At 42.4% G+C, this 19,576-nt stretch overlaps 1 protein-coding gene across 1 annotated transcript in view; it reads right to left on the bottom strand.

Moving 5' to 3' along the window:
* The window catches only part of Megf10 (multiple EGF like domains 10), a 151,551-nt gene that overhangs the window by 41,684 nt on the left and 90,291 nt on the right, over positions 1 to 19,576 (bottom strand). The window contains exons 6-9 of the mRNA XM_055622807.1: positions 14,996 to 15,242; positions 13,163 to 13,283; positions 9,325 to 9,461; positions 4,002 to 4,214 (exon numbers count right to left, since the gene is read on the bottom strand). Coding sequence (XP_055478782.1) covers positions 4,002 to 4,214; positions 9,325 to 9,461; positions 13,163 to 13,283; positions 14,996 to 15,242 — 718 coding nt within the window. The remainder of the gene's footprint in view (positions 1 to 4,001; positions 4,215 to 9,324; positions 9,462 to 13,162; positions 13,284 to 14,995; positions 15,243 to 19,576) is intronic.

Here is a 19,576-nt window from a genome sequence, read left to right as displayed (position 1 = left end):
AAAACGTTGTCATTAGTGTTGTTTTTTAATTGATCACTGAGTTCATTTTGTTGGTTAATTACTCCGGGGCATGGGGCCTGCTCCAGAATGTGGTTAATCTACCCAGTGATATTCCACTAGAGAAAACCAGTTTTGTTTTGTTTTCTTTGCCGGTGGGTATCAATTGCAGATAGTTTCTTGGTTAGGGACGATACTCCCTGTTCACTTCTCCATTTCAATGCCAGGACCCTATTTGGTTTGAACCTGAATGGGTCTTATGTGAGCACACAGTAGGCTCACAGCAAAGGCTGCAAAGTAAATAGATGAAAAGGACACAGACAACTCCAGGCCTGGTTCTTATAGAAATGTCGCTTCTCCCTCACGTCTTAGGGGCATAGCACAAGGCTATTCGATGCAGTGTCTGTGTCTGAACTCGGGGTTTCCTCTAAAATGCGTTTCAAAAGTGTTAAAAGGGAATCGCCTCCAATCCCAGAGGGATATGTAATACCTGTGAGGTTGGTTTAAGTGAATGCAGACAGTAACAGCCAGCATTGCAAGGCACTGACTGGTGCCACCTCCCTGATGAACTGTCCACATGCATTATTTAATCTCAGTTCCCATGGCCATCCAAAGTGGCAGGCATGGTCCCATTTCATAAATGAAGAAACTGAGGCCCGGAAAGAGTAAGGTTGATTCACAGGTTCACAGGTGTAGTAGTTGCAGAATCAGACATCAACAGTGGCGTGTCGGTTTGTTTTGAAACTGAAGGAAAGGGAAGTTTGCTAGAAGCCTTCAGAGAAGACTCCATATGAAAAGGAACTGCTAAAGTTTAGGATTTACAAAGCCAGCAAGATTACGAAAACAAGACAAATTTATATGAGAAAACTTCATAGTTGAGAAAAGCAAACAAACAAACTTTATCTTAACCTGCCTTAAAAAGACACTTGGTAGAAAATGACTTACAATAAAAACAAAACAAAACAGAAGTATTATTTATGATACAGTGTTAACACTAAACACAGTAGAAATCACCATGTGAATGTGAACTGTGGGGGAAAGAGAAAATGATATTCAATGGCTTCTAGTGACTGGTAGTCCAGCACACTGGTTCTCAGATTCATTGAGAACTAGCTTAGCATTCTGCAATTTGTAATAAGTGTAGGACACCAGAGCTGCTTGGAGGCGCTCAGTGGGCTCTCACTCAGGCAGTTAATGTATAGTGAGATGAACATGTGGAAGAAGATTAGACATGAGAGGTGATACGCATCATACCTCTTAAAGAACACATTGCTTACACATGAAAATATAATTATGCACATGTGAAAATATTTGCCTTTTTATACATGCATATAAAACAACTACTTTTGAAAAATAGTTAATAGCTAACTTACAACTGGGGTCCAGTTGTACATAATATTGGCTGAGGCTAGTGACATGGGTTTTGATTTCAGCGAGTCAGGAGGCTTAGGCAGGAGGATTGTGGGTTCAAGGACTGCTGAGTCCATACTGTAAATTCAAGGCCAGTCTGGGAACTCTGTCTCAAAATAAAAAAAATACTGAGCTGTGACTGTACCAGTCTTTATATTTGCTAGCACACGTGAGGTCCTGGGTTCAACCTCCCATACTGAAAAGATATGTAGACTAAAACAGAATGAGTCCTCCTTTTATTCATTTCTTTATATGAGTCTGCGCTCAAACACAATGACAATTGCATGGCTTTTGATTAGTTTTGATTATGAACTTAACACAACCTGGAAATCAGATTGGCCTATGGCTGTGTCTGTGAGGGATTTTCTTGATTGATGACTGATGTGGGAGGGCCCAGCCCACTGTGGGTGGCGCCATCCCTAGGCAAATGTGTGTGGATTATATAACAGACTTACCCTGCTTCTCAGAGCTTACCCTGCTTGTTTCGCCCTTAGAAGCCAGATGGCTAAAATGAGCCCAGGCTACTCTTCAGGAGACTCCATGTGCCTAGTTATACTAGTCACCCACCCAAATGCACAGAGGGAGGATTTCCAGGAACAATCAGCTTCCAATAGATCTGCCATTAGCAGAAGAAACTCCCATACCGAGCCTAGGCCACACAGTAAAAAGCCATCCACTAGTAAATACCTCATGGCCAAGGCTACTAAATTTGGCATCATTTGTTTGTTTGTTGTGATGTAACTAATGCTAGTCTATACTAACCCCTCCTCAAATGTGTGGCTGTCATATATCAATACGTACATACACAATTCCTACAGACTATGTAAACTATTAAGTTACATTGCATTAGATATATTAATTACACAAAAGGTTTTGGGATGAATTTATTGCATGGATTGTATATAATGGCAAATCTCTACTTGCTTCGTCAGATGATAAGAGAACAAATTAGGCTTCTAATTAAAGCAATGATTCTAAGCCCCTTTCTTTTTCTCTCCAGAGGGCTCTGCATTTTGCAAGGCTGTTTAAGATATAAGAATTGATATATGACTCCAGCTGTGTATCCAACATGAGAGACTCGTGTAATCCGCATTTATCTGGCTTTAAAAGAAATTTGTAAAAGCTAATCTTTTAAAATAGCTTTCATGAATAAGGGCACTTAAATTGTTTCTAAACCCTCTGAATATTTGATACACATCATTTCAGTATTGTTCTGATCTACGCAATTGTCAAACGATGTCATCCATTTCTTTGTTAAAGTATATGCATTAATCTGGTGGGACCTATATCAAAAGCATCCTGGTTCTGTGATTAAGAAAAAAATAAATAAATCCCCCTCCCCACCCTGCTTCCAGACATTCAGATCCACCAAAACTAAGTCTCCATGCTTATCTGGTTCCTCTCAGAGATCTCTTTTCTTGGGTTTGCTGCTTTATTAGATTTCAGCCGTGTCCATACACAACAATGCAGTCCGCTGGGGGTGACGCTACATGAGGCGTACCTTAATTTTAATCATGCCAGCTCCTTATACGTCAGAAAGTAGAAAAACAAATCTTTGCAGGGAGTTTATCAGCTCAATATTTACCTAAATGTTTCATGTAGGAGCTAACAATATGTTCCAATGAAGGAAACCCAAAGATGATCATAGCAAAGCTGCTTGAGTCACTTGGAGAGTACATGTCTTACACACACACACACACACACACACACACACGACAGTATAAAGTACATTTTTCTTCTGTTCCTAATAATGGCTTAAAGAATAGACCAACCACATACTGTTTCCCTCCATCTCTTGTGTGTTTGGGGTTTGATACAGCTTTGTGCAAATGTAACACCATCTGCACTGAATCCAAATACAAGTCTTTCCACGAACATCTGAACTGTTGTATACCGTACTATACTTTCGTCAAATTTATCTTTTCCAGAAGTCTACGAATGGGCTTGGACTTCTCAATGTTAGGCCTCTGGTCCTTGGAGAAGGGGAAAGAAGAGAAGAGGTAGGAAGGTATTGTTCAGGGACAGCTGAGGCACAGTAAGGTGGGTGGGATTGTCCTTTCCTGATCCCAGATTTGTGGAGAGGATTTCTGAGCTGGAAGACCCCTTGGATTTTTTTGGTCACAGCAATCAGTTCTGAACACTATTCCACATGTCACAGCCACATGGGAAGTGCTTTCAATAAACCCCCCCACTTCCTCTCTGTAGCCTTTCTTTCTTCCACAGATGTGTTGTCAAATAAAAGATACTGCAGTGAGAAAGACATTTTCACATCCTGAACTTGGCTTAACCCCTGTCTCTGCACAGTATCTTTGTTTCTAAGGGAATGTCACACATTTCTTCTCTAGGCAAAAGTTCTGTTCATCTCAGAAAAAAAATCTTTTTTTTTGCCAGTCCCCATCAATAGAAAAATAACCTAATACACACCAACAAACAATATCCTTAGCCCTTTGGGCATTGGCTTTCAGTCAAGTAAGTGAAACAATAGTCCGTCCCCTTGCTGCTTTCTGTCAAGGAGAGGCTATTCTTGCCAACACCTGGGAACTGAAGTTAAAACTTCAATAGAAAACGTTTTTCCAGAGGCAGATGGCACTCACCTATGAGTGTTGTCCAGGTGGCAGGGGCACCGCTTGTCACATTTGATCCCATAAAGCCCCTCGGGACACAGGCGCGCCTCGCAAAGTTCACCGGCAAAGCCCGCTTCGCACAGGCATGCACCGTTCACGTGATAGCATTTCCCTCCATTGACACACCTGCAGGCTTCCGCACAGCGAACACCGTAGGTCCCCACAGGGCATTCGTCCTGACACCTGTCCAGACAAGAGGCCAACGGTTGGTTCAAAAGGGCCCAACTATGTACAAGCTGAAATGCTTTTGAACCCGTAATATTTCATGTTTGTTCCATGATAGGTAAAAAAGTAACAAGACAACTCATTCTGGCTACATAGCATTAACAGCTGTAAGCGCGTGGAAGGGAGAACTGAATACCAAGACGCAAGAGATTCCGAGCTTCCGAAATCAGATATTCCTCAACCCCAGTTTGTAGGTTATGAGAAGGCTTGGCGCTTTCTGACAAAATATTTGGGCAAGGGGAATACTGTCCTCTGTTGTGAAGGACTGCCGAATGGCAAGGGGACAGAATAATCCAAAATTTCCTCTTAAGAGTCTTTTTAACAACTACAAAAAAAGAAACGGCCTGGAGGGGAGAGATGCCCTGGTAAGCTGGATGAGGTGGGCCGCTGATCCTGGAGAAATGAAAGGAGTCGTCACTGGTTCGAGGGAAGCATGAATGGTTATTGGTGTTAGCCAACTCTCTTTTTGGAGAGGTGAGGTGACGGGGAACATTCTGCCAAGAGGACAGAATTAAAGTCTCCTCTGGTGGAGCGCTCACCACAGTAGGGACACTGTCTCAGCAGCCACCTCCCATGTGGCTTTCCTGTCATGCCAGACTCAAAAAAAAAAAAAAAAAAAAAAGTAGGTCAGTATTGATTTTTCAGATCTGAACAATGCAAGCAGCAAGGCATGCTTAAGAGCGATGGCAGAGAAAAGAGTTCCAAGGGAAACCGTCTGTCTAGGAGAATTGGCATCATTTTAATGACAGGGTGTGGTAAACATCAGTATTGGATTTCTGAGTATAGAAAGGCAGCCTTGGGCATCTTCTGACATTTTGCTGGTTTGACAATGGCTCTAGCATGCATGAAGTATGATAGAGAAACAAAGCTGGGGGACCTCCTAAAAGAAGGCTCCAATGCTCCTAGAAATCTCCACGTGCACTCGTTAGCATGCGGTCACTAACTGCTTAACCACAAGAGAAATTCTGGGGCAGTTGAATTAATTCTTCAAAAAAAATTCAAGTGTAGACTTTAGAATGACATAGGAATGAAAATAGCTGTTTTTAGATCAGAGTATGCTTTTAAATAAAGGTCCTCAACATTTTTAACCTTCAAGATGCTTTTCTAAGTCATCTGATTTATTCCTCTAATATGTACACTTTACTTTGTGAGCCACAGTGACTCACAGTGACCTGATCCAGGCTTTTCCTAAAGGCTGGCAAGACGGCTTCACAATACATCTGACTGGATGTCCTTGCAACACAACGCCAAGGGGAATAAGGATTTAAAAAAAAAATACCACATCCTCACTTTATTATGCAAATCTATAAACAAGACAAAATGCTAAACTTGGGTTGGTGGGATCACTCAGCGGGTAAAGATGCCTAACAATCCTAAGTGCGATCCCAGAAGGGACTGAAAGAGGGAGGTGACTTCCGCAAGTTTTCCTTTAATCCTGACACAGGCTCCATGTACCACCTTACCCAAAACACACACAGTAAATACATAAATGTCATTCAGGAAAAGTCTGGACTTTGGGTTATCTGCATGGCTAATGTGGTTTAAGCACCCTTTAAAACTGTTGGAAATGGTGCACATCGGACGTCTGGGAAAGTCCGTTGCCCCAACACAGGGAACTGGTGTGTGGGACTCTTTCTGTCTTGGCACAACATTTTCTTTCTCTTGGAAAGCAAAATGTATAATAGCTGCTCCTGACCTGTCTTTCCCTTTCTAACCTCTAGTTAAGCATCTAAGAGTTTCTAGTAGAAATACAGAACAAATACACTCGGATTTGCCGTCTAAGCAGTCACTATGACAGCCGGTCCTTTCTGTCAGGGCTGCGGCATCTTCTTGTCAGTAATGGTTGTTTATTTCCACCCGCCAAACCCAAACAGCAAGGCAGCTCTCCGGGAGAGTCTTTCTCCGTGGTTTTAAAATCACCACTCTTTCAACTCTGCAGACGTATAACGTACAGTGTGATGATTCCATGTACACACAGCAATTTCTATCTTCAATAAACATCGTGGAATATCACTGCCTTTCTGGTTGGTCTCTAGCTTAAGTACTGGGAAGAACCCAAATTTTCCATAATTGCAGAGACAAGAGTTGAAGACCAGGGCTGCATTCCTCCCGTCCTGAGCTGCAGCTTCTGACACTGTACCCTTTCCCATCTTTTTCTTGGCTTTCAGAGTCATACAGCACTCGGGTCTGCCAGGGCTGCCTCGGGGTTCACTATAACAGACTCCAGTACTGAGTTGTGACTACTCACTGAGCACTGTGTGTAGGCATGAGCCTGTGCCCCACCACCAAAGAGTCATGGGGTGGTTCTGTGACACATCATTCACAGCTTTTACAGTATCTTCAAGCAGCGCTTTGTGAGGCCCTCAAACTGTCTTCTCTTCATTCTTGCTGACTTCGCTGTTTTGCATCTTCTTACCACAGTACCCTTTGGGTCTTTCCAGAGACCTCAGAGCCTCTTATTTGTCATCCACTGTATAGTCCTTCCAGCCTGAAGGGTGCACCATTTGTTTCCCTGTGGTGTGGTGGCATCCCCACATCCTGGGTATATTTGCCAGCAGCTGCCTGTGGTAGCAACCACTGTGGAGCCATCCTCCTAATCATTCCAGATGCACTGACGTCTCAAGACAAGTGAAGGGACACTTAGGATCCCCACCCTTGGGCCTCCTCCCCACCTCCTGCCACAGTCCACCTCCACAGTCACTAACTGTGTTCTTTCACAATGAAAAAGGTGCTTTCTGCATCTCATTTGTGTGTGTTAATAACTTAAAACAGAGGTGTGGATAGTAATGGAAAACAGTAAGCACATGTCATCACTGATGTTCCACAAAAGCCCAGGTAGAAGAGAAATTGCCCTTATTTTTCCCCTCCCTTGTGTCTCAAAAATTTACTCGAAAACTAGCTGCCATTCTCTTCCCCTGTGTTCCAACTCAGTTAAGCACAAACTCACTGGCCTTAGAGGTGTGATGTTTTTGTGTTGCTTTTTAACTTAAATTTAAAAAGGCGTTTTTGCATTGAAATGTCTCTAGACATTTCATATAAAACATTGTTCAGGACCCTGCTTGGTTTTGTGCCTCTCCTCTTTTCCTGACCCTGTTTTCTGTAATATAAAGGCACAGGGGTCAACAGATCATCTAACATCCTCATCTACCTAAAGCGCAGCTTAGAACTAGGCTGTGGGTCACAAAGTCACATGGAGTAGCCCAATTCTACAGTGTGAGATGAACAAAGGTGTCTATAAAGCATACATCAAAACAGTAACAGAAAATTATATGATTGTATTAGTCAACAACATTGGGATTTTAATTAAATTGAGTGGGCATTTTGAACAAAAGGCCTTAACAAAACAAAGGACCGGGGAAGAGATACTGGGTAATGTGGTGACCAGAAACAGCAGACATAAAATTACTCAAAGCCATTTCCAATACAGCAGTACAAGACAGACTTCCTGCATTGATCTCCTATTTGTCAGCATCAATTCAGAGCTTCAGATCAGTACAATAGAAAATCATGAGCTAATCACTGAAAATATTTTTAAACCCACCATCTTTGGCGATGGATACTATCATTGCATAGCTAAACAAGTCTGGCACTTGCTTAAAACATTTAAATTAATTTAAAAGTTGGTAAAGTAAGAATTAAATGAAGGAGCAGGTATTTGAAAGCAAGTTTTCCTTGTCTAGAAAATACCCAGCTAGAAACTAAAAGAGAATTTTTTAAATTACAAAATACTTAGAAAATGCATTTAATAAGAAAATACAGATACTTCCTGGAGAGGTGAAGAAGCTCATAGCATCTAATCAAAAGTCATAAAATTAAAGCATAAACAAAAATTCTCAAAAAGGCTAAGGAGGAATGTTTATTTTGCATATGTCACTAAAATACAGTGACGAGTAATTGAGGTTCTTAGATATTAGCCAAGTACACGGTGGCTACTGTTTGCATGGTCACAAAAGCTGTGTGAATAAGCTTCAGAACTCTAAAACCTTCAGTCTACCTTCTTAAAGCTTATCACAGCCTGGAGAAAAAGCAAACAGCCTAAGCATTACAAGGACATGGGCCCTTTGTTCTTAATCAGCATGCCCTTTGGATTCTCTGGTCACTGTTCTTTGACTTTACACCATTGGAAATGAATTTAGCTGTCCAGTTTCCCAGGACCTAAAAATTAAGAGCAAAGTTGAAGCACTAGAGTAAGAAGAGCCTCTGAGGTAGCAGTTTGTCCTTTATATAGAAAGTGACAAACCATGCATATAAGAGCCACACTGGCAGACAGAACCCATTTGCTTCTGTTTCACACAGGTCATAGACTTCTAAGCGCTCCCACAGAACTGATGCTGTCGATACAATATAATACAACACAATGATGAATAATCTTTTATTTAGATTTTACTATTACTCTTAATCATGTGTGCTCGTATGTGCCTATGTCTGGAATGTGCACTCAAGTGCAAGTCCCTGCAGAGGGCAGAGGGGCTAGGGTTACTGTCATTTGTGAGCCACCCAACATGAATGCTGGGAACTGACTTCAGGTCCTCTGTAAGAGCAGTATGCACTCCAACCACCGGACCATCTTTCCATCCCCAGTGACTAACATTCGTAAGGACATTCTGAGTGATGGGAAGGAAGCTACATTTCATATAAGCTCCTAGGTACAAGTCCCATTTGAAAATCAAGGTGTCAAAGGCCTCATCCCTTTCCGCATTATTCTGTCAAACCTCAAATCGATCTAAAAATACTAAAAATGTAGAGTGGGTGCCCTAAATACCCAACACTTCAAAACCAACACATTCGCCATGGGTTCTGAATAGCTGATGTCTTATTGTCTTTTTTCTAATGTTTTGCTATTTGCCTCCAATTCATTGTTGCTGTTCTGTGACTCAGTTCCTATACCCTCAACCAGGATAGAGTTTTCAAACACTTTTAGACTTCATGGATGTTTCTGGAATATTATACAGTAGTTATGGATGCATACATAGTACTTTATAGCCTCTCTAAATTTTCCTTCCAATAATTAGAACAATCAGAATCTTATTCACTATGAGTAGTCAGAGAAACACGAGTGCATCCTCACCGTTCCCCCGTGTATCCTGGGCTGCAGTGACATTGGCCTGTGGCAGCGTCACACGTTCCTCCGTTGTGGCACTGGCATTCTTGGGAACAGTTCTTTCCAAAGCGACCCTCAGGGCAGGGCTGACCACACACTGTGCCCTGAATTCAAAGAAACTTAGAAAATTAGATGGGCCACCAGCCAGCAACCATGGAAGGCAAAGGAAGCAAACAGGGACAACAGAGAGGGAGGGAGAGATTTGGGGATAGGACTGTGAGAAAATTAGACTAAGGGCACTTTAGAACACAAAATGTTCATCATCTTTAAAATGTGAGAAATGTCAAGCTGACCTATTGACTCAATGAGCCTATAACTCAAAGACAGCAGAATAGTGATCCTAAGAAATTTTCATGTTAAAAACTGAACCCTGGGTTCGTTACATAAAATTATTAATGCAACCTTGGCAAACGGTAAATTCTAGGTGTTCTTCCCTGAACCTTACAGGCACCGTGAGTCAACAATGCTCTCTGAGCATCCCCTGAATGAGTAGCACACACCATCTGAATGCTTTTCCAGATGCTCCACACTATCTCTAGCTTCTTTTCTTAACACATAATAGAAACATCGTGTATCTGAATTAACAATAGAATCACCTAAGAAATACTTCCACAGGGGTTAACCTTTATTTCAGAAACAAACAAACAAACAAACAAAACACACATATTTTCAAGCAGGTTCAATAAACACTTCTGAGGCAAACTTATTTCCTGAGAAGAAAACCCAAACAAGTCACTAGAACATTTCTCCTCACCCTCGGAGCTATCCCTAATAAGCAGTCATGTATATTTCAATTCTCGTCATGTGAAAGCAAGATATCATCCCAAGACCTCAGTATGTCAATGACATACCCCACCGTTTTCCACTTCTCTTAACTAAGTAACGTGGGATTACAGCCTCTGATTTACTGGAGTTATAAGCAATAGAATATTTATTGAGATCATGATTAATGCAAACAACATACCCCACACAGTGGGATTTTTCCTAATGTCTTTCATTGTCCTCTTTCTTTCAGAGGAGACAGACTGTGAGCACTCTGAAATTGGAGCCTAGCTAGAACACCAGATGGTTTTCTAAATGTTTATTCTGGAATAGTGTAAAAAATACATTTTTTCTAACTACTGGCTACCCACAAAGGCAGTTGGTGAGCTAATTAAGTCTCCTCTGGTGGTTTCTAGCTATCCACAAACAGGAAAGATTCTTCCACAGGTTCTTGGAATCAGAAAGCCCTTTGAGAGATGATTCAGGTTAGCGCTTCACTGAGAATTGCCTGCATGCCAGGCACTGTGCTGAGCACTGAGATTCAAAGATAAGTTACCTTTGGCTGCTTTGTTCATGGGGGTGGAGGAGAGCAGATATAAATATAGCTCTGACAAGTCTGTGGCAGTACATCCTACTGCGCTTAGTGGAATATAATAACATTGCTGAAGGGATGACGGAGCAAGGGCCACTAAACAGCTGACCAAGATTCAGGGTGTGGTGGGGTCTGGTGCTAATGCTCACTTTCTCAGGGTCTGGTCCTCATAGCCCATAATGGTCCCTCATAATGTTCAGGGATGCTATTGAAATGTTGGAATGAATAAAGCCTAGTGTAAGCAAGCAGCAGAAAGATGACAACGATGCTATTGGCTGAGGTGTGTGTGTATGTGTGATAAGAATGCCAGTCCACCTTTGGAAACATCTAACATAATGATAGAAATAAGATGTTGTAAAGGAGAAATTTAAGTCTGGAGTTCAGTTATCCACAGAGGAAAAAGTGTGTGGGAGCTTCTACTAGGAAACATCTGTTGTGGCCTAGAGGAAGTGGCTGAAGGCAGGTTTCTGGGGGCCCACTGAGTGGATTCATCTGTTTGCCTCCTGAACTCACAGTCCCAGGTTGTGGCCACTACATTCCCACATTATGACTTCCAGGTGACAAGAAAATATTTCAACCTCAAGATGAGGCAGCTCACAGATGCTAGCAGTGAAACGTCTGCAGTTCCTCACCCAAAGAGCTTGGAGCTCCCTGGCCACTACCCCTATAACAAGACTGCTCCCTTGCCAGGAAGCCAGGAAGGGCCAGTGTTGGCAGAAGGCTGAAGACAGGAGCCAGCTGAGGGAAGAAAATGATTCAAAGGTAACCTGACACTTCTACTTGGGCTTCAAAGAGATGTTGGCTTCCACTTAGATCCATAGGGATGAGGTATATGGCAGGCTTGGCTTTCTGACATTTGCTTTGCTGGGCCTGCTGGAACCACCACACCGATCTTTCCACAGTTTCCTTCCCATGTTTAGGTCCTCAACAAAAAGCCATACCTTTAACTCCAGTTTTTTTGTTGTTTGTTTGTTTGTTTGTTTGTTTAACCAAGCTCCCACACACTTTGCTTCAAGAATCAGACTTTGGCCACTGTATGACCTTCACTGTGGTCTGATCAATTCATTGTATGCTTACCCCAGTGGTCTTGATAAAACTCTCCTACAATAAAAAGTAATTCCAGATAAATTCTACCCCCATATCTGGCTGTAGAAAGTGTGACTTAAGTGAAGCCCAGATAGTCAGTGACATTATGACTATAGGCTAGCAAGGTTGGAGCAACTAACACGGAAGTTATAAATTTCATTTGGGCTCAGGGAAGGTAACATAACAATCCCAGAGCCAGGAGAGGTGGCACACACCTGTAATTTCAGGGAGACAGAGGCAGGCATATCTCTGTGCATTCAAGGCCAGCCTGGCCTACAAAGCAGGTCCAGGACAGCCAAGACTACCCATAGAAACTCTGTCTCAAAAAAAAAAAAAAAACAAAAAAAGCAAAACAAACAAACAATCAATCCCAGGAAAGCAGCGGGTGACTGCTAAAGTCACAGATCTGAATAAAGTTTCCAGAGAGTGTGTATGGTAAGAAGAGAGGAATAAGACTGAACCTAGGAAATGCTGCAATGAATGGAGAAGAATCATCAGGAAGTAGGAGAGGTGGTCATTAAAGAAGTGGAGGACAAAAGAGGGTTAAGGCAGAGACATGGGCAAATCGAGTGAGTCAGAGCTTTAAAGAAAACAAAGCAGAATAAGAGCAGAAGAGTCCTAGTGGTTCTGACAATAAAGAAGTCACTAGAAGCCATGCTAAAAAAAAAAAAAAGTTCCTGGACAGACACGGTCATGATAGTACAAACTGTTCTCGTAAGACATTGCTTTTTTTGAGCAGATGTGCATAAACCAACTCAGGGCAGCAAGATCTAATACCGCTTCCCGGCTTCACACACACAATTAGCAATGCTTCAACCCTGTGTATCCCACATAGCAGTAAGCCTATAGAATTACTACATAAAGAAAATGCATTAGAGTCAAAGTCTGGGGAGCTTTGTAGGTCTGGCTTACTATAACAGTCTCTGGAAAGTTCTACGGTTCTCGCTCTGCTTGATTTACTCCAGTGTTTCTTCACTGATTTATACAACAGCCTAACATTTTCACGTGACACCTATCCTGTTAAGAAGGACATTATTAAGACAGTAGCCACCCATGGATACAATTGTGAAGACAGGTAATAGATGATTTCAGTGTTTATTGGTTGTCGTCACGTGTGAGATCCGACATCCGCTTCTTTTTTTTCTTTGTGGGGAATGCAGAGCACATGGTCATTATTGCTTCCACGAGGACTACTAATATACTAATACGGCCAAGCGCAGGAAGAAGTTACCTCCTGGCTTCTCTGGCCCCGGGGATTTGTTTTTAAATAGCTGTGCATTTCTACTGTGGGAGTCATAGTCACCACTGCTACTTGCCTTTGTGCTACAGTCATCTGTGATCATTAGGGGTGGAAGGGACACTTACCATCCAGCCAGAAGGGCAAGAGCATTCTCCAGTGACATGATGGCACACGCCTCCATTTTGGCAGGGACATCTCTGCTCACACTGTGGACCATGTTTGCCAGGAGGACAAAGATCCTCACAACTGAGGGATTGAAGCGAAACAAAAGACGCCATTATTTATTCTAGTGCACAATCCTCCAATCCACAGATATAACATCACCCAGGACCCTAAAATGTCCAGCCTTTCTTCATTCAATAGCTACTAACTTTATTAATCAGCATTCAGAACATTAATCACACTGGCTGGAAGTGTCTTGATGGGCCACTGGGTCCTTCTCTCTCTCTCTCTCTCTCTCTCTCTCTCTCATTCTCTCTCATGTGTGTTTGCCCAAATGCATGTATGTGGAGACCAAAGGATGATTGACATTCCAGTCTCCACTTCATTGCTTTAGACAGGCTCTCTGACTGTACTTGGCACTCACTGACAATAACTTATCTAGTGTCCAGCAAGCTGCAGGCATCCTCTGCCCCTTCTCTCCTCTTGATTCCCAGTGCTATGGTTACAGGCACCAAAGACCACACAGCTTTTTATGTGGGCATTAGAGATCCAAACTCAGACCCTTTGATTTGGCCCAGCATGAGCCCCCACTAAGCCGTCCACCTGGCTCTTGTTTGGGGGTGCTTCCAAAAGGGGGAAAATATCTCCTGTTTGAGAGCTCCAGGAAGAAATGGGTCCACACACTGGTGGCAGAAGCTTTCTGTGGAAGTCTGACAAAGCTCTTGATCTGGAGTGAAATCTACCGTCCCTTTGGAAGTTTGTTCTAACATGAAAGATCTACATGTTCGCATACTCCCTTTGTGTGCTTATTCACAGCCAGGTTTCAGCGTTCTCTTCTAAATGGGAAACCCTCATTTCTTTAACCCTACTGTCTTTAGACCTTTCCCACTAAGCCCTCCTTGTTCCAGCTCTAATGAAACACCTCCAAGTTTTTCACAGCCCTGTTTAATGCTGGCCTTGATGAAAACCCATAAAAGCAATATTAACAATTAAACAGTTTGAGACAATCATCTATTCTTCTGAAAACCAAGTCTTTCTAGGCTAGTGCGTTTTCTTTTTCTTTGATTCTACTTTACAGACATTAGCACTGTCAGCAGGACATATTTACCTAATCAGCTACATATCCCCAACTACTAGTTCTGTGATTTATGAGCATAATTTTCCCAATAAGGGAACAAGAATTTTCTATCTCTTACTTTCTTGCCAAATTCTGCCTTTTATAAATTCTGTTAACAGAAGCAAACCAAAGAATGCCCTTCCCGAAATAAAGTCATGGAGATTAAGGAGTTACTTCAGTGTTCTTCAATAATAATAATAATGATAATAAACTCTGTGTGGAATTTGTCCTCACAGATGTGATATGTGCACTTTTATGTTCATACAGAAATGTGTAACCATGAGCACAAAATCTTTTACATTGTCTTTCATTTTGTGCAAACATTTTAGTCTTTCTCAGGCTCTCGATCCATCCAGATATATCCAGCTAATTGCCACAAAAGCAAAACCACCTGGACCACTATTCATTATTCCAAGACAGTGATGGAATTGTGGGAGATTTTCATCAGAAACCCACACCTGCCATGATAATTCCAAATATCCTCGTCAGCACACTATCCATTGAGCCTGGGGGCTGGACCTCACACCCTGGCAGAGCTCTGGCTTTCCAAACACAAGCAATAGGAGGTCCTAGTGGCCATCACAGCTGGTCCCTCCATCTGTGAAGTGCCTGGACCCTAGACCCGACAATTGAGGCAGCAAGAGAAATTGAGGCACGCAGTATCTGCGCATCAACTTACAAGGCTCCCGTGTATCCCGGTGAACAACGGCATTCCCCAGTGATGTGGTCACAGGTCGCTCCATTCTGACATTGGCATCTTTGGTGACAGTCATTACCATAGGTACCCTGTTCACAACGGTCTTCACAGCGCCATCCCCGGTAGCCCGCAGCGCAGTGGCACGCTCCGGTGATGGGGTTGCACAAAGCTTTGTTTTTGCACTGGCACCGGCTGCTGCAGTGGGGACCCCAGTGATCACCATCACAAGCTAGGATGAGGAAAACAGGAGGGCATCGGAGTGTGAGGGTGGCTCTGGACCATTCTTAACTCTGCTCCCCTTTGTCAGAACCCTGAGCCTGCATCATGAAATCACTACCGTTATCTTGTTTGTGTGCTTTTGTTTTTAGATAAAGTTTCTTGTATCCCAGGGTGGTCTCAAACTAGCTCTGGAACAGAGAATGTTCTTGAACTTCTAATCCTCCTGACTCCACCTTCTGAGTGCCGAGATTTCAGGTGTGAGCCACCACACCAGATGGGGCTTGAACTCAGAGCTTCCCAAATGCTAAGCAAGTACCCTGCCAACTAACTTACATCCCCAGCCTCATCACTGTTCTTAAGCTGAGCACCCAGGCTCCAGCACCAGCAGCTGCATTCTACAAGCAGGTACTCAGATACCTGGCATCAACCAGGCACCATTCATGGCATCGTGCCGCTGCTGAAGCATTACCATATTTGCCAGCCACATGGCTTCGCTCTTCCTAAACCCAGAGTATGGAGTTTGATGTGGCCACGGTAATGAATGGGCTAGTGAAAGTTACAAAGGAAACAGCAGGAAAAGGAGGTTGGGAGGGAAGCTGGGAATGAGCAGTTTGTACAGAGGTTTTTATGCTTGCCGAGACTTGGACACATTTTTGTACAAAGGACTGCAGCTGAATGATATAAAGCAAGGAAAGATGGAGCCATCCTTGGTGTGACTAAAAAAAAAAAAAGCAGCAAGAGACTGACAAGGACAAGCAAAGAGACAGAGCAGGAGGAAGAGCTGAGATCAGTAGGAGGTGCTTGAACCCAGCCAGTAACAGTGAAAGCAAGAGGGGACCAGAAGGAAGGCTGCCAAAGATCCGGCTCCCCTCCCGCAACCAGGATTTGCAAGACACCAGTCAAAATTTATGTCACTGGGTAAGCCCAGGGACCTCCCAAAGAAAAGGCAGAATAAAAATAGTGGCCTTTTTAAAAAGGCCAGCCTAAAACTGAAAACAGACAATAAATAAAAAGATAATGGGCACAAGAAACAGTATAAAAGAAAAGGAAAAAAAATAGAAATTTAAAGATGTACGCAGGTGTGGCTTTAAATAAGAAGGATGGCTGTTAGGTAGACATCAGTGAAGGGAAAGAACCTCAACCTCAACCATCCTGAAACGAAAGAGAAACACAAACACAGTGTCCTTGGCACAGTGTTTACTTATTTATTAGATACCATAACTGTCACCAGGGAGTACACATCCCAAGGAGAGCTCTTGGGGTGAATAGCCTTCATGAATAAAAAGTGTTAAGTTCAACAGACCTGGAATAATATTGTGAAGAAAACAATAGTTCTGAGCACTTGGCAAACAACTCATCAGAAGCTAGGCACCATCTTCCAACCGTATAATCTACCATGGATTTCATAATAGCAAAAGGTTTAAATGAATAATTCCATTTTTAATCAGCATGGCTTTGGTCTCATTAGTATTTTAATAAACACACTTTAACAGAATTAAAAACAATGAGCGAGAATTATTGAACTTAAAGCAGATGAGGAAAGCAATTACCTACAAGCACACAATCTTCTTTCACAAAATAAGATTAGGTGGTAACTCTAAAATGAGATTCAAACCCAATTATTACTCATATCAGTTCTTTCTTTTGTTGCTCGTAGCTTAGGACACTGAACTTTGAAAACTGTAACTTTTACAATTTTACACGAAAGCCTTACCATTTTAAAACTACACTTACATGGTGCCTGCTCTTCGTTACCTTAGGTGGAGACAAGAGCATCCTGCTTTTAAAGCCTTCCAAAGTAAGTTTTGCGGTCCTGGGTAACTTGTTTCCTGTCTCATAATCATCAATCATGAAGGAAGTCTTCATTCTACCCAAGGCAAATCCACCATCCCCTTTTCAAACTCCTTTCCTCTGCCTTAATCCCAAAACAGTCGGTCTAGTTGGATCTTATCCTGTTAGAAATGACCTTATTCCTGGCGCATGAAGCTGACCTCACCCCTGATCTGTGTTCTGTAGGGTGGGGCACACATATATGTGCATGTAGGGGTTAGATGTTTGGATGGGTATCTTTCTCTGTTGCACTACCTTAGCTTTTGAGATGGGATCTCTCAGTGGGCCTGGAGCACAGGGATTGACAAGACCAGCCAGGGAGCCCCCAGGCCGCCTGTGTCTGTGAGCCCAGGCTTAGGAACACAGGCATTAGCTGCTGTAATTGTCTTCTCACACTGACTACTTTCCTGACTGAGCCATCTCCCCAGCTCTTGACCCGCTTCTTTAGCGAACCACATGCTGCCACTCAGATACTCATATGGATTCTCTAGAATTTTGTCTGTGTTTTCTCCTTTGCTAAATCCTCTCTGTAGCTTCCCTAAGTTGTGGGAGCCTCAGGTAACTGACTTAAAAGCACATGTCTCCTCTCATGCTCAAAGGAAAATGAGTTGATGGAGACACAAAAGGCAATTTTAGCTTATAAAATTACCTTGATAAGATACCACGGTTGCATATACAAGGATTTTTCGAAACCTATGAATTATTGTAGGGCCAATTTTCCACTGTGAAACTGCAATAAGAGTTGGGCTAAACACATATTCGTCATGGAATGTACATTATGAAGCCATGATTGTGATCAAATGAAGAAGAGGAACTGAGGAAACAGAGCCCATCTCTTCTCTCCATGAGCCTTCCTACATCTCAGGGAACATTTTCTCAGAAAAGCAGGCAGGCACCAGCTCTAACGTCCTGGGATTTGACCAAAAATAGAAGAAAAAAAAAAAGGCAGGGAGGAAATTTTTAATGCACCCCAGTATAATAGAAATGAATTTATTGGCGGGGGTGGGGGTGGGAAGAGTTGCAGGCTTTCAAAGAATATCATCATGCCGACATGGTTAATTTCCTGGCTATGTCTAAGCAATGTGGCATGCTTTGAAGTGACAGCCTCCCTGCCTTGGGCTGTAGTTTCCTACAAAGCCACTGATACACAGACCCCACAGTTTGAGCACTGTATCCACAAGAGCTGAGGATGGGACAAAGCCTGCACACAGACGTCCACAGACAGACAACCACGGAGAAGGGACAGAGCACAGAAGCCCGGGGTGGAGGGTAGGACTCAAATACAACTTCCTTTCTAAGTTTTCTTACCATCTTTGTTTGTTAGCACATCTACCCTTAAATATTCCCCAGTGAGTTGTGTAGTTTACAGTGCAAAAGCCGCTTTCTCCTCAGATTCTTACTACTTCTGGGTTAAGTGGACCTTGTCATGACAAGAAGCAGAGATGCTCCATAGCAGATGCAGAATTTGGCCAATTATCTTTAGCTCAAGCACCATGTTTGATCACGTAGTTTTGGAAGGGTCTAAACCAAAGCACACCTAACCATGTCCACAGTCCCTACAGACTTGAGATGGATTAACTCAGAGAGTCTGAGGAATAAGTACCTCTCTTATCCCTATTTCATGGGATGAACAAGTTGAGATCTGGGGGTGGTGGGGCTTGTTCATGGTTACAGGCCACGAGGCATGGAACACAGAATACTCATCTCCAGAACCCGGGCCCTAAATCATTGTGCTTTACTCTTCCCAAATTATAACAGTATTTATCTCAGCACTCACTATAATAATAATAAAAAAATAGAAATAATCTAATTTTCCAGTAACAGGAGACTGGTGAAAAAAAATGGGTATAATTATGCTTCAGAATACTGTGCACAATTAAAAATGATATGAAGAACAGTTAATGAACTAGAATCTTGGCCATATTATAATTATAAAAAGTAGATTAAAAACAGTATAAATCATGTGATCTAATTTTAGCAGTGAACTAGATGAAACTGCCATTAATTTAAGTTTAAAATGCAAACTATCAGTGGAAGCATTCGGCTGGATGTAATATCTGGGAGATGGAAGGCAGAGGAGAGCAGGAGAGCTAGGGAACACAGTGGACTTCATAATGACAAGTCACCAGTGGACACACCTAGGACCTGAGATTTGCCTGGTCTTTCCTGTATTCTTTTGACTTAACTAGGTTGCCTACGCTTTCTAATAGGTATCTATCTTCTTGGCAATAAGAGAAAAGCAAGCAATAATACACTGTGTTTTAAGATGTACTTTATTTGTTTTACACTTTACCAGCACATTAAGCTCAGTATCCTTATTGCATTTGGCACATCAAAGCATTAGGGCACTCAAATAAAATGTCTAAAAATATTCAAATAGTAAATTGGGACATCAGTTTTCAAACCTACCTGAAATTTCTGTACACCCAAAGCTATGAGCACTTTTCATGAGACCATTTTGCCCGTGAAATTAAAAATGGTGATTTTTAGATGCATTTTACTTAATTTTACTGT

The sequence above is a fragment of the Psammomys obesus genome, unplaced genomic scaffold, assembly GCF_907164565.1.
Source record: "Psammomys obesus unplaced genomic scaffold, mPsaObe1.curated_primary_1811, whole genome shotgun sequence".
NCBI lineage: Eukaryota > Metazoa > Chordata > Mammalia > Rodentia > Muridae > Psammomys > Psammomys obesus.
The sequence above is the reverse complement of the archived record's forward strand: the minus strand, read 5'-3'. Positions and strand labels throughout refer to the sequence as shown.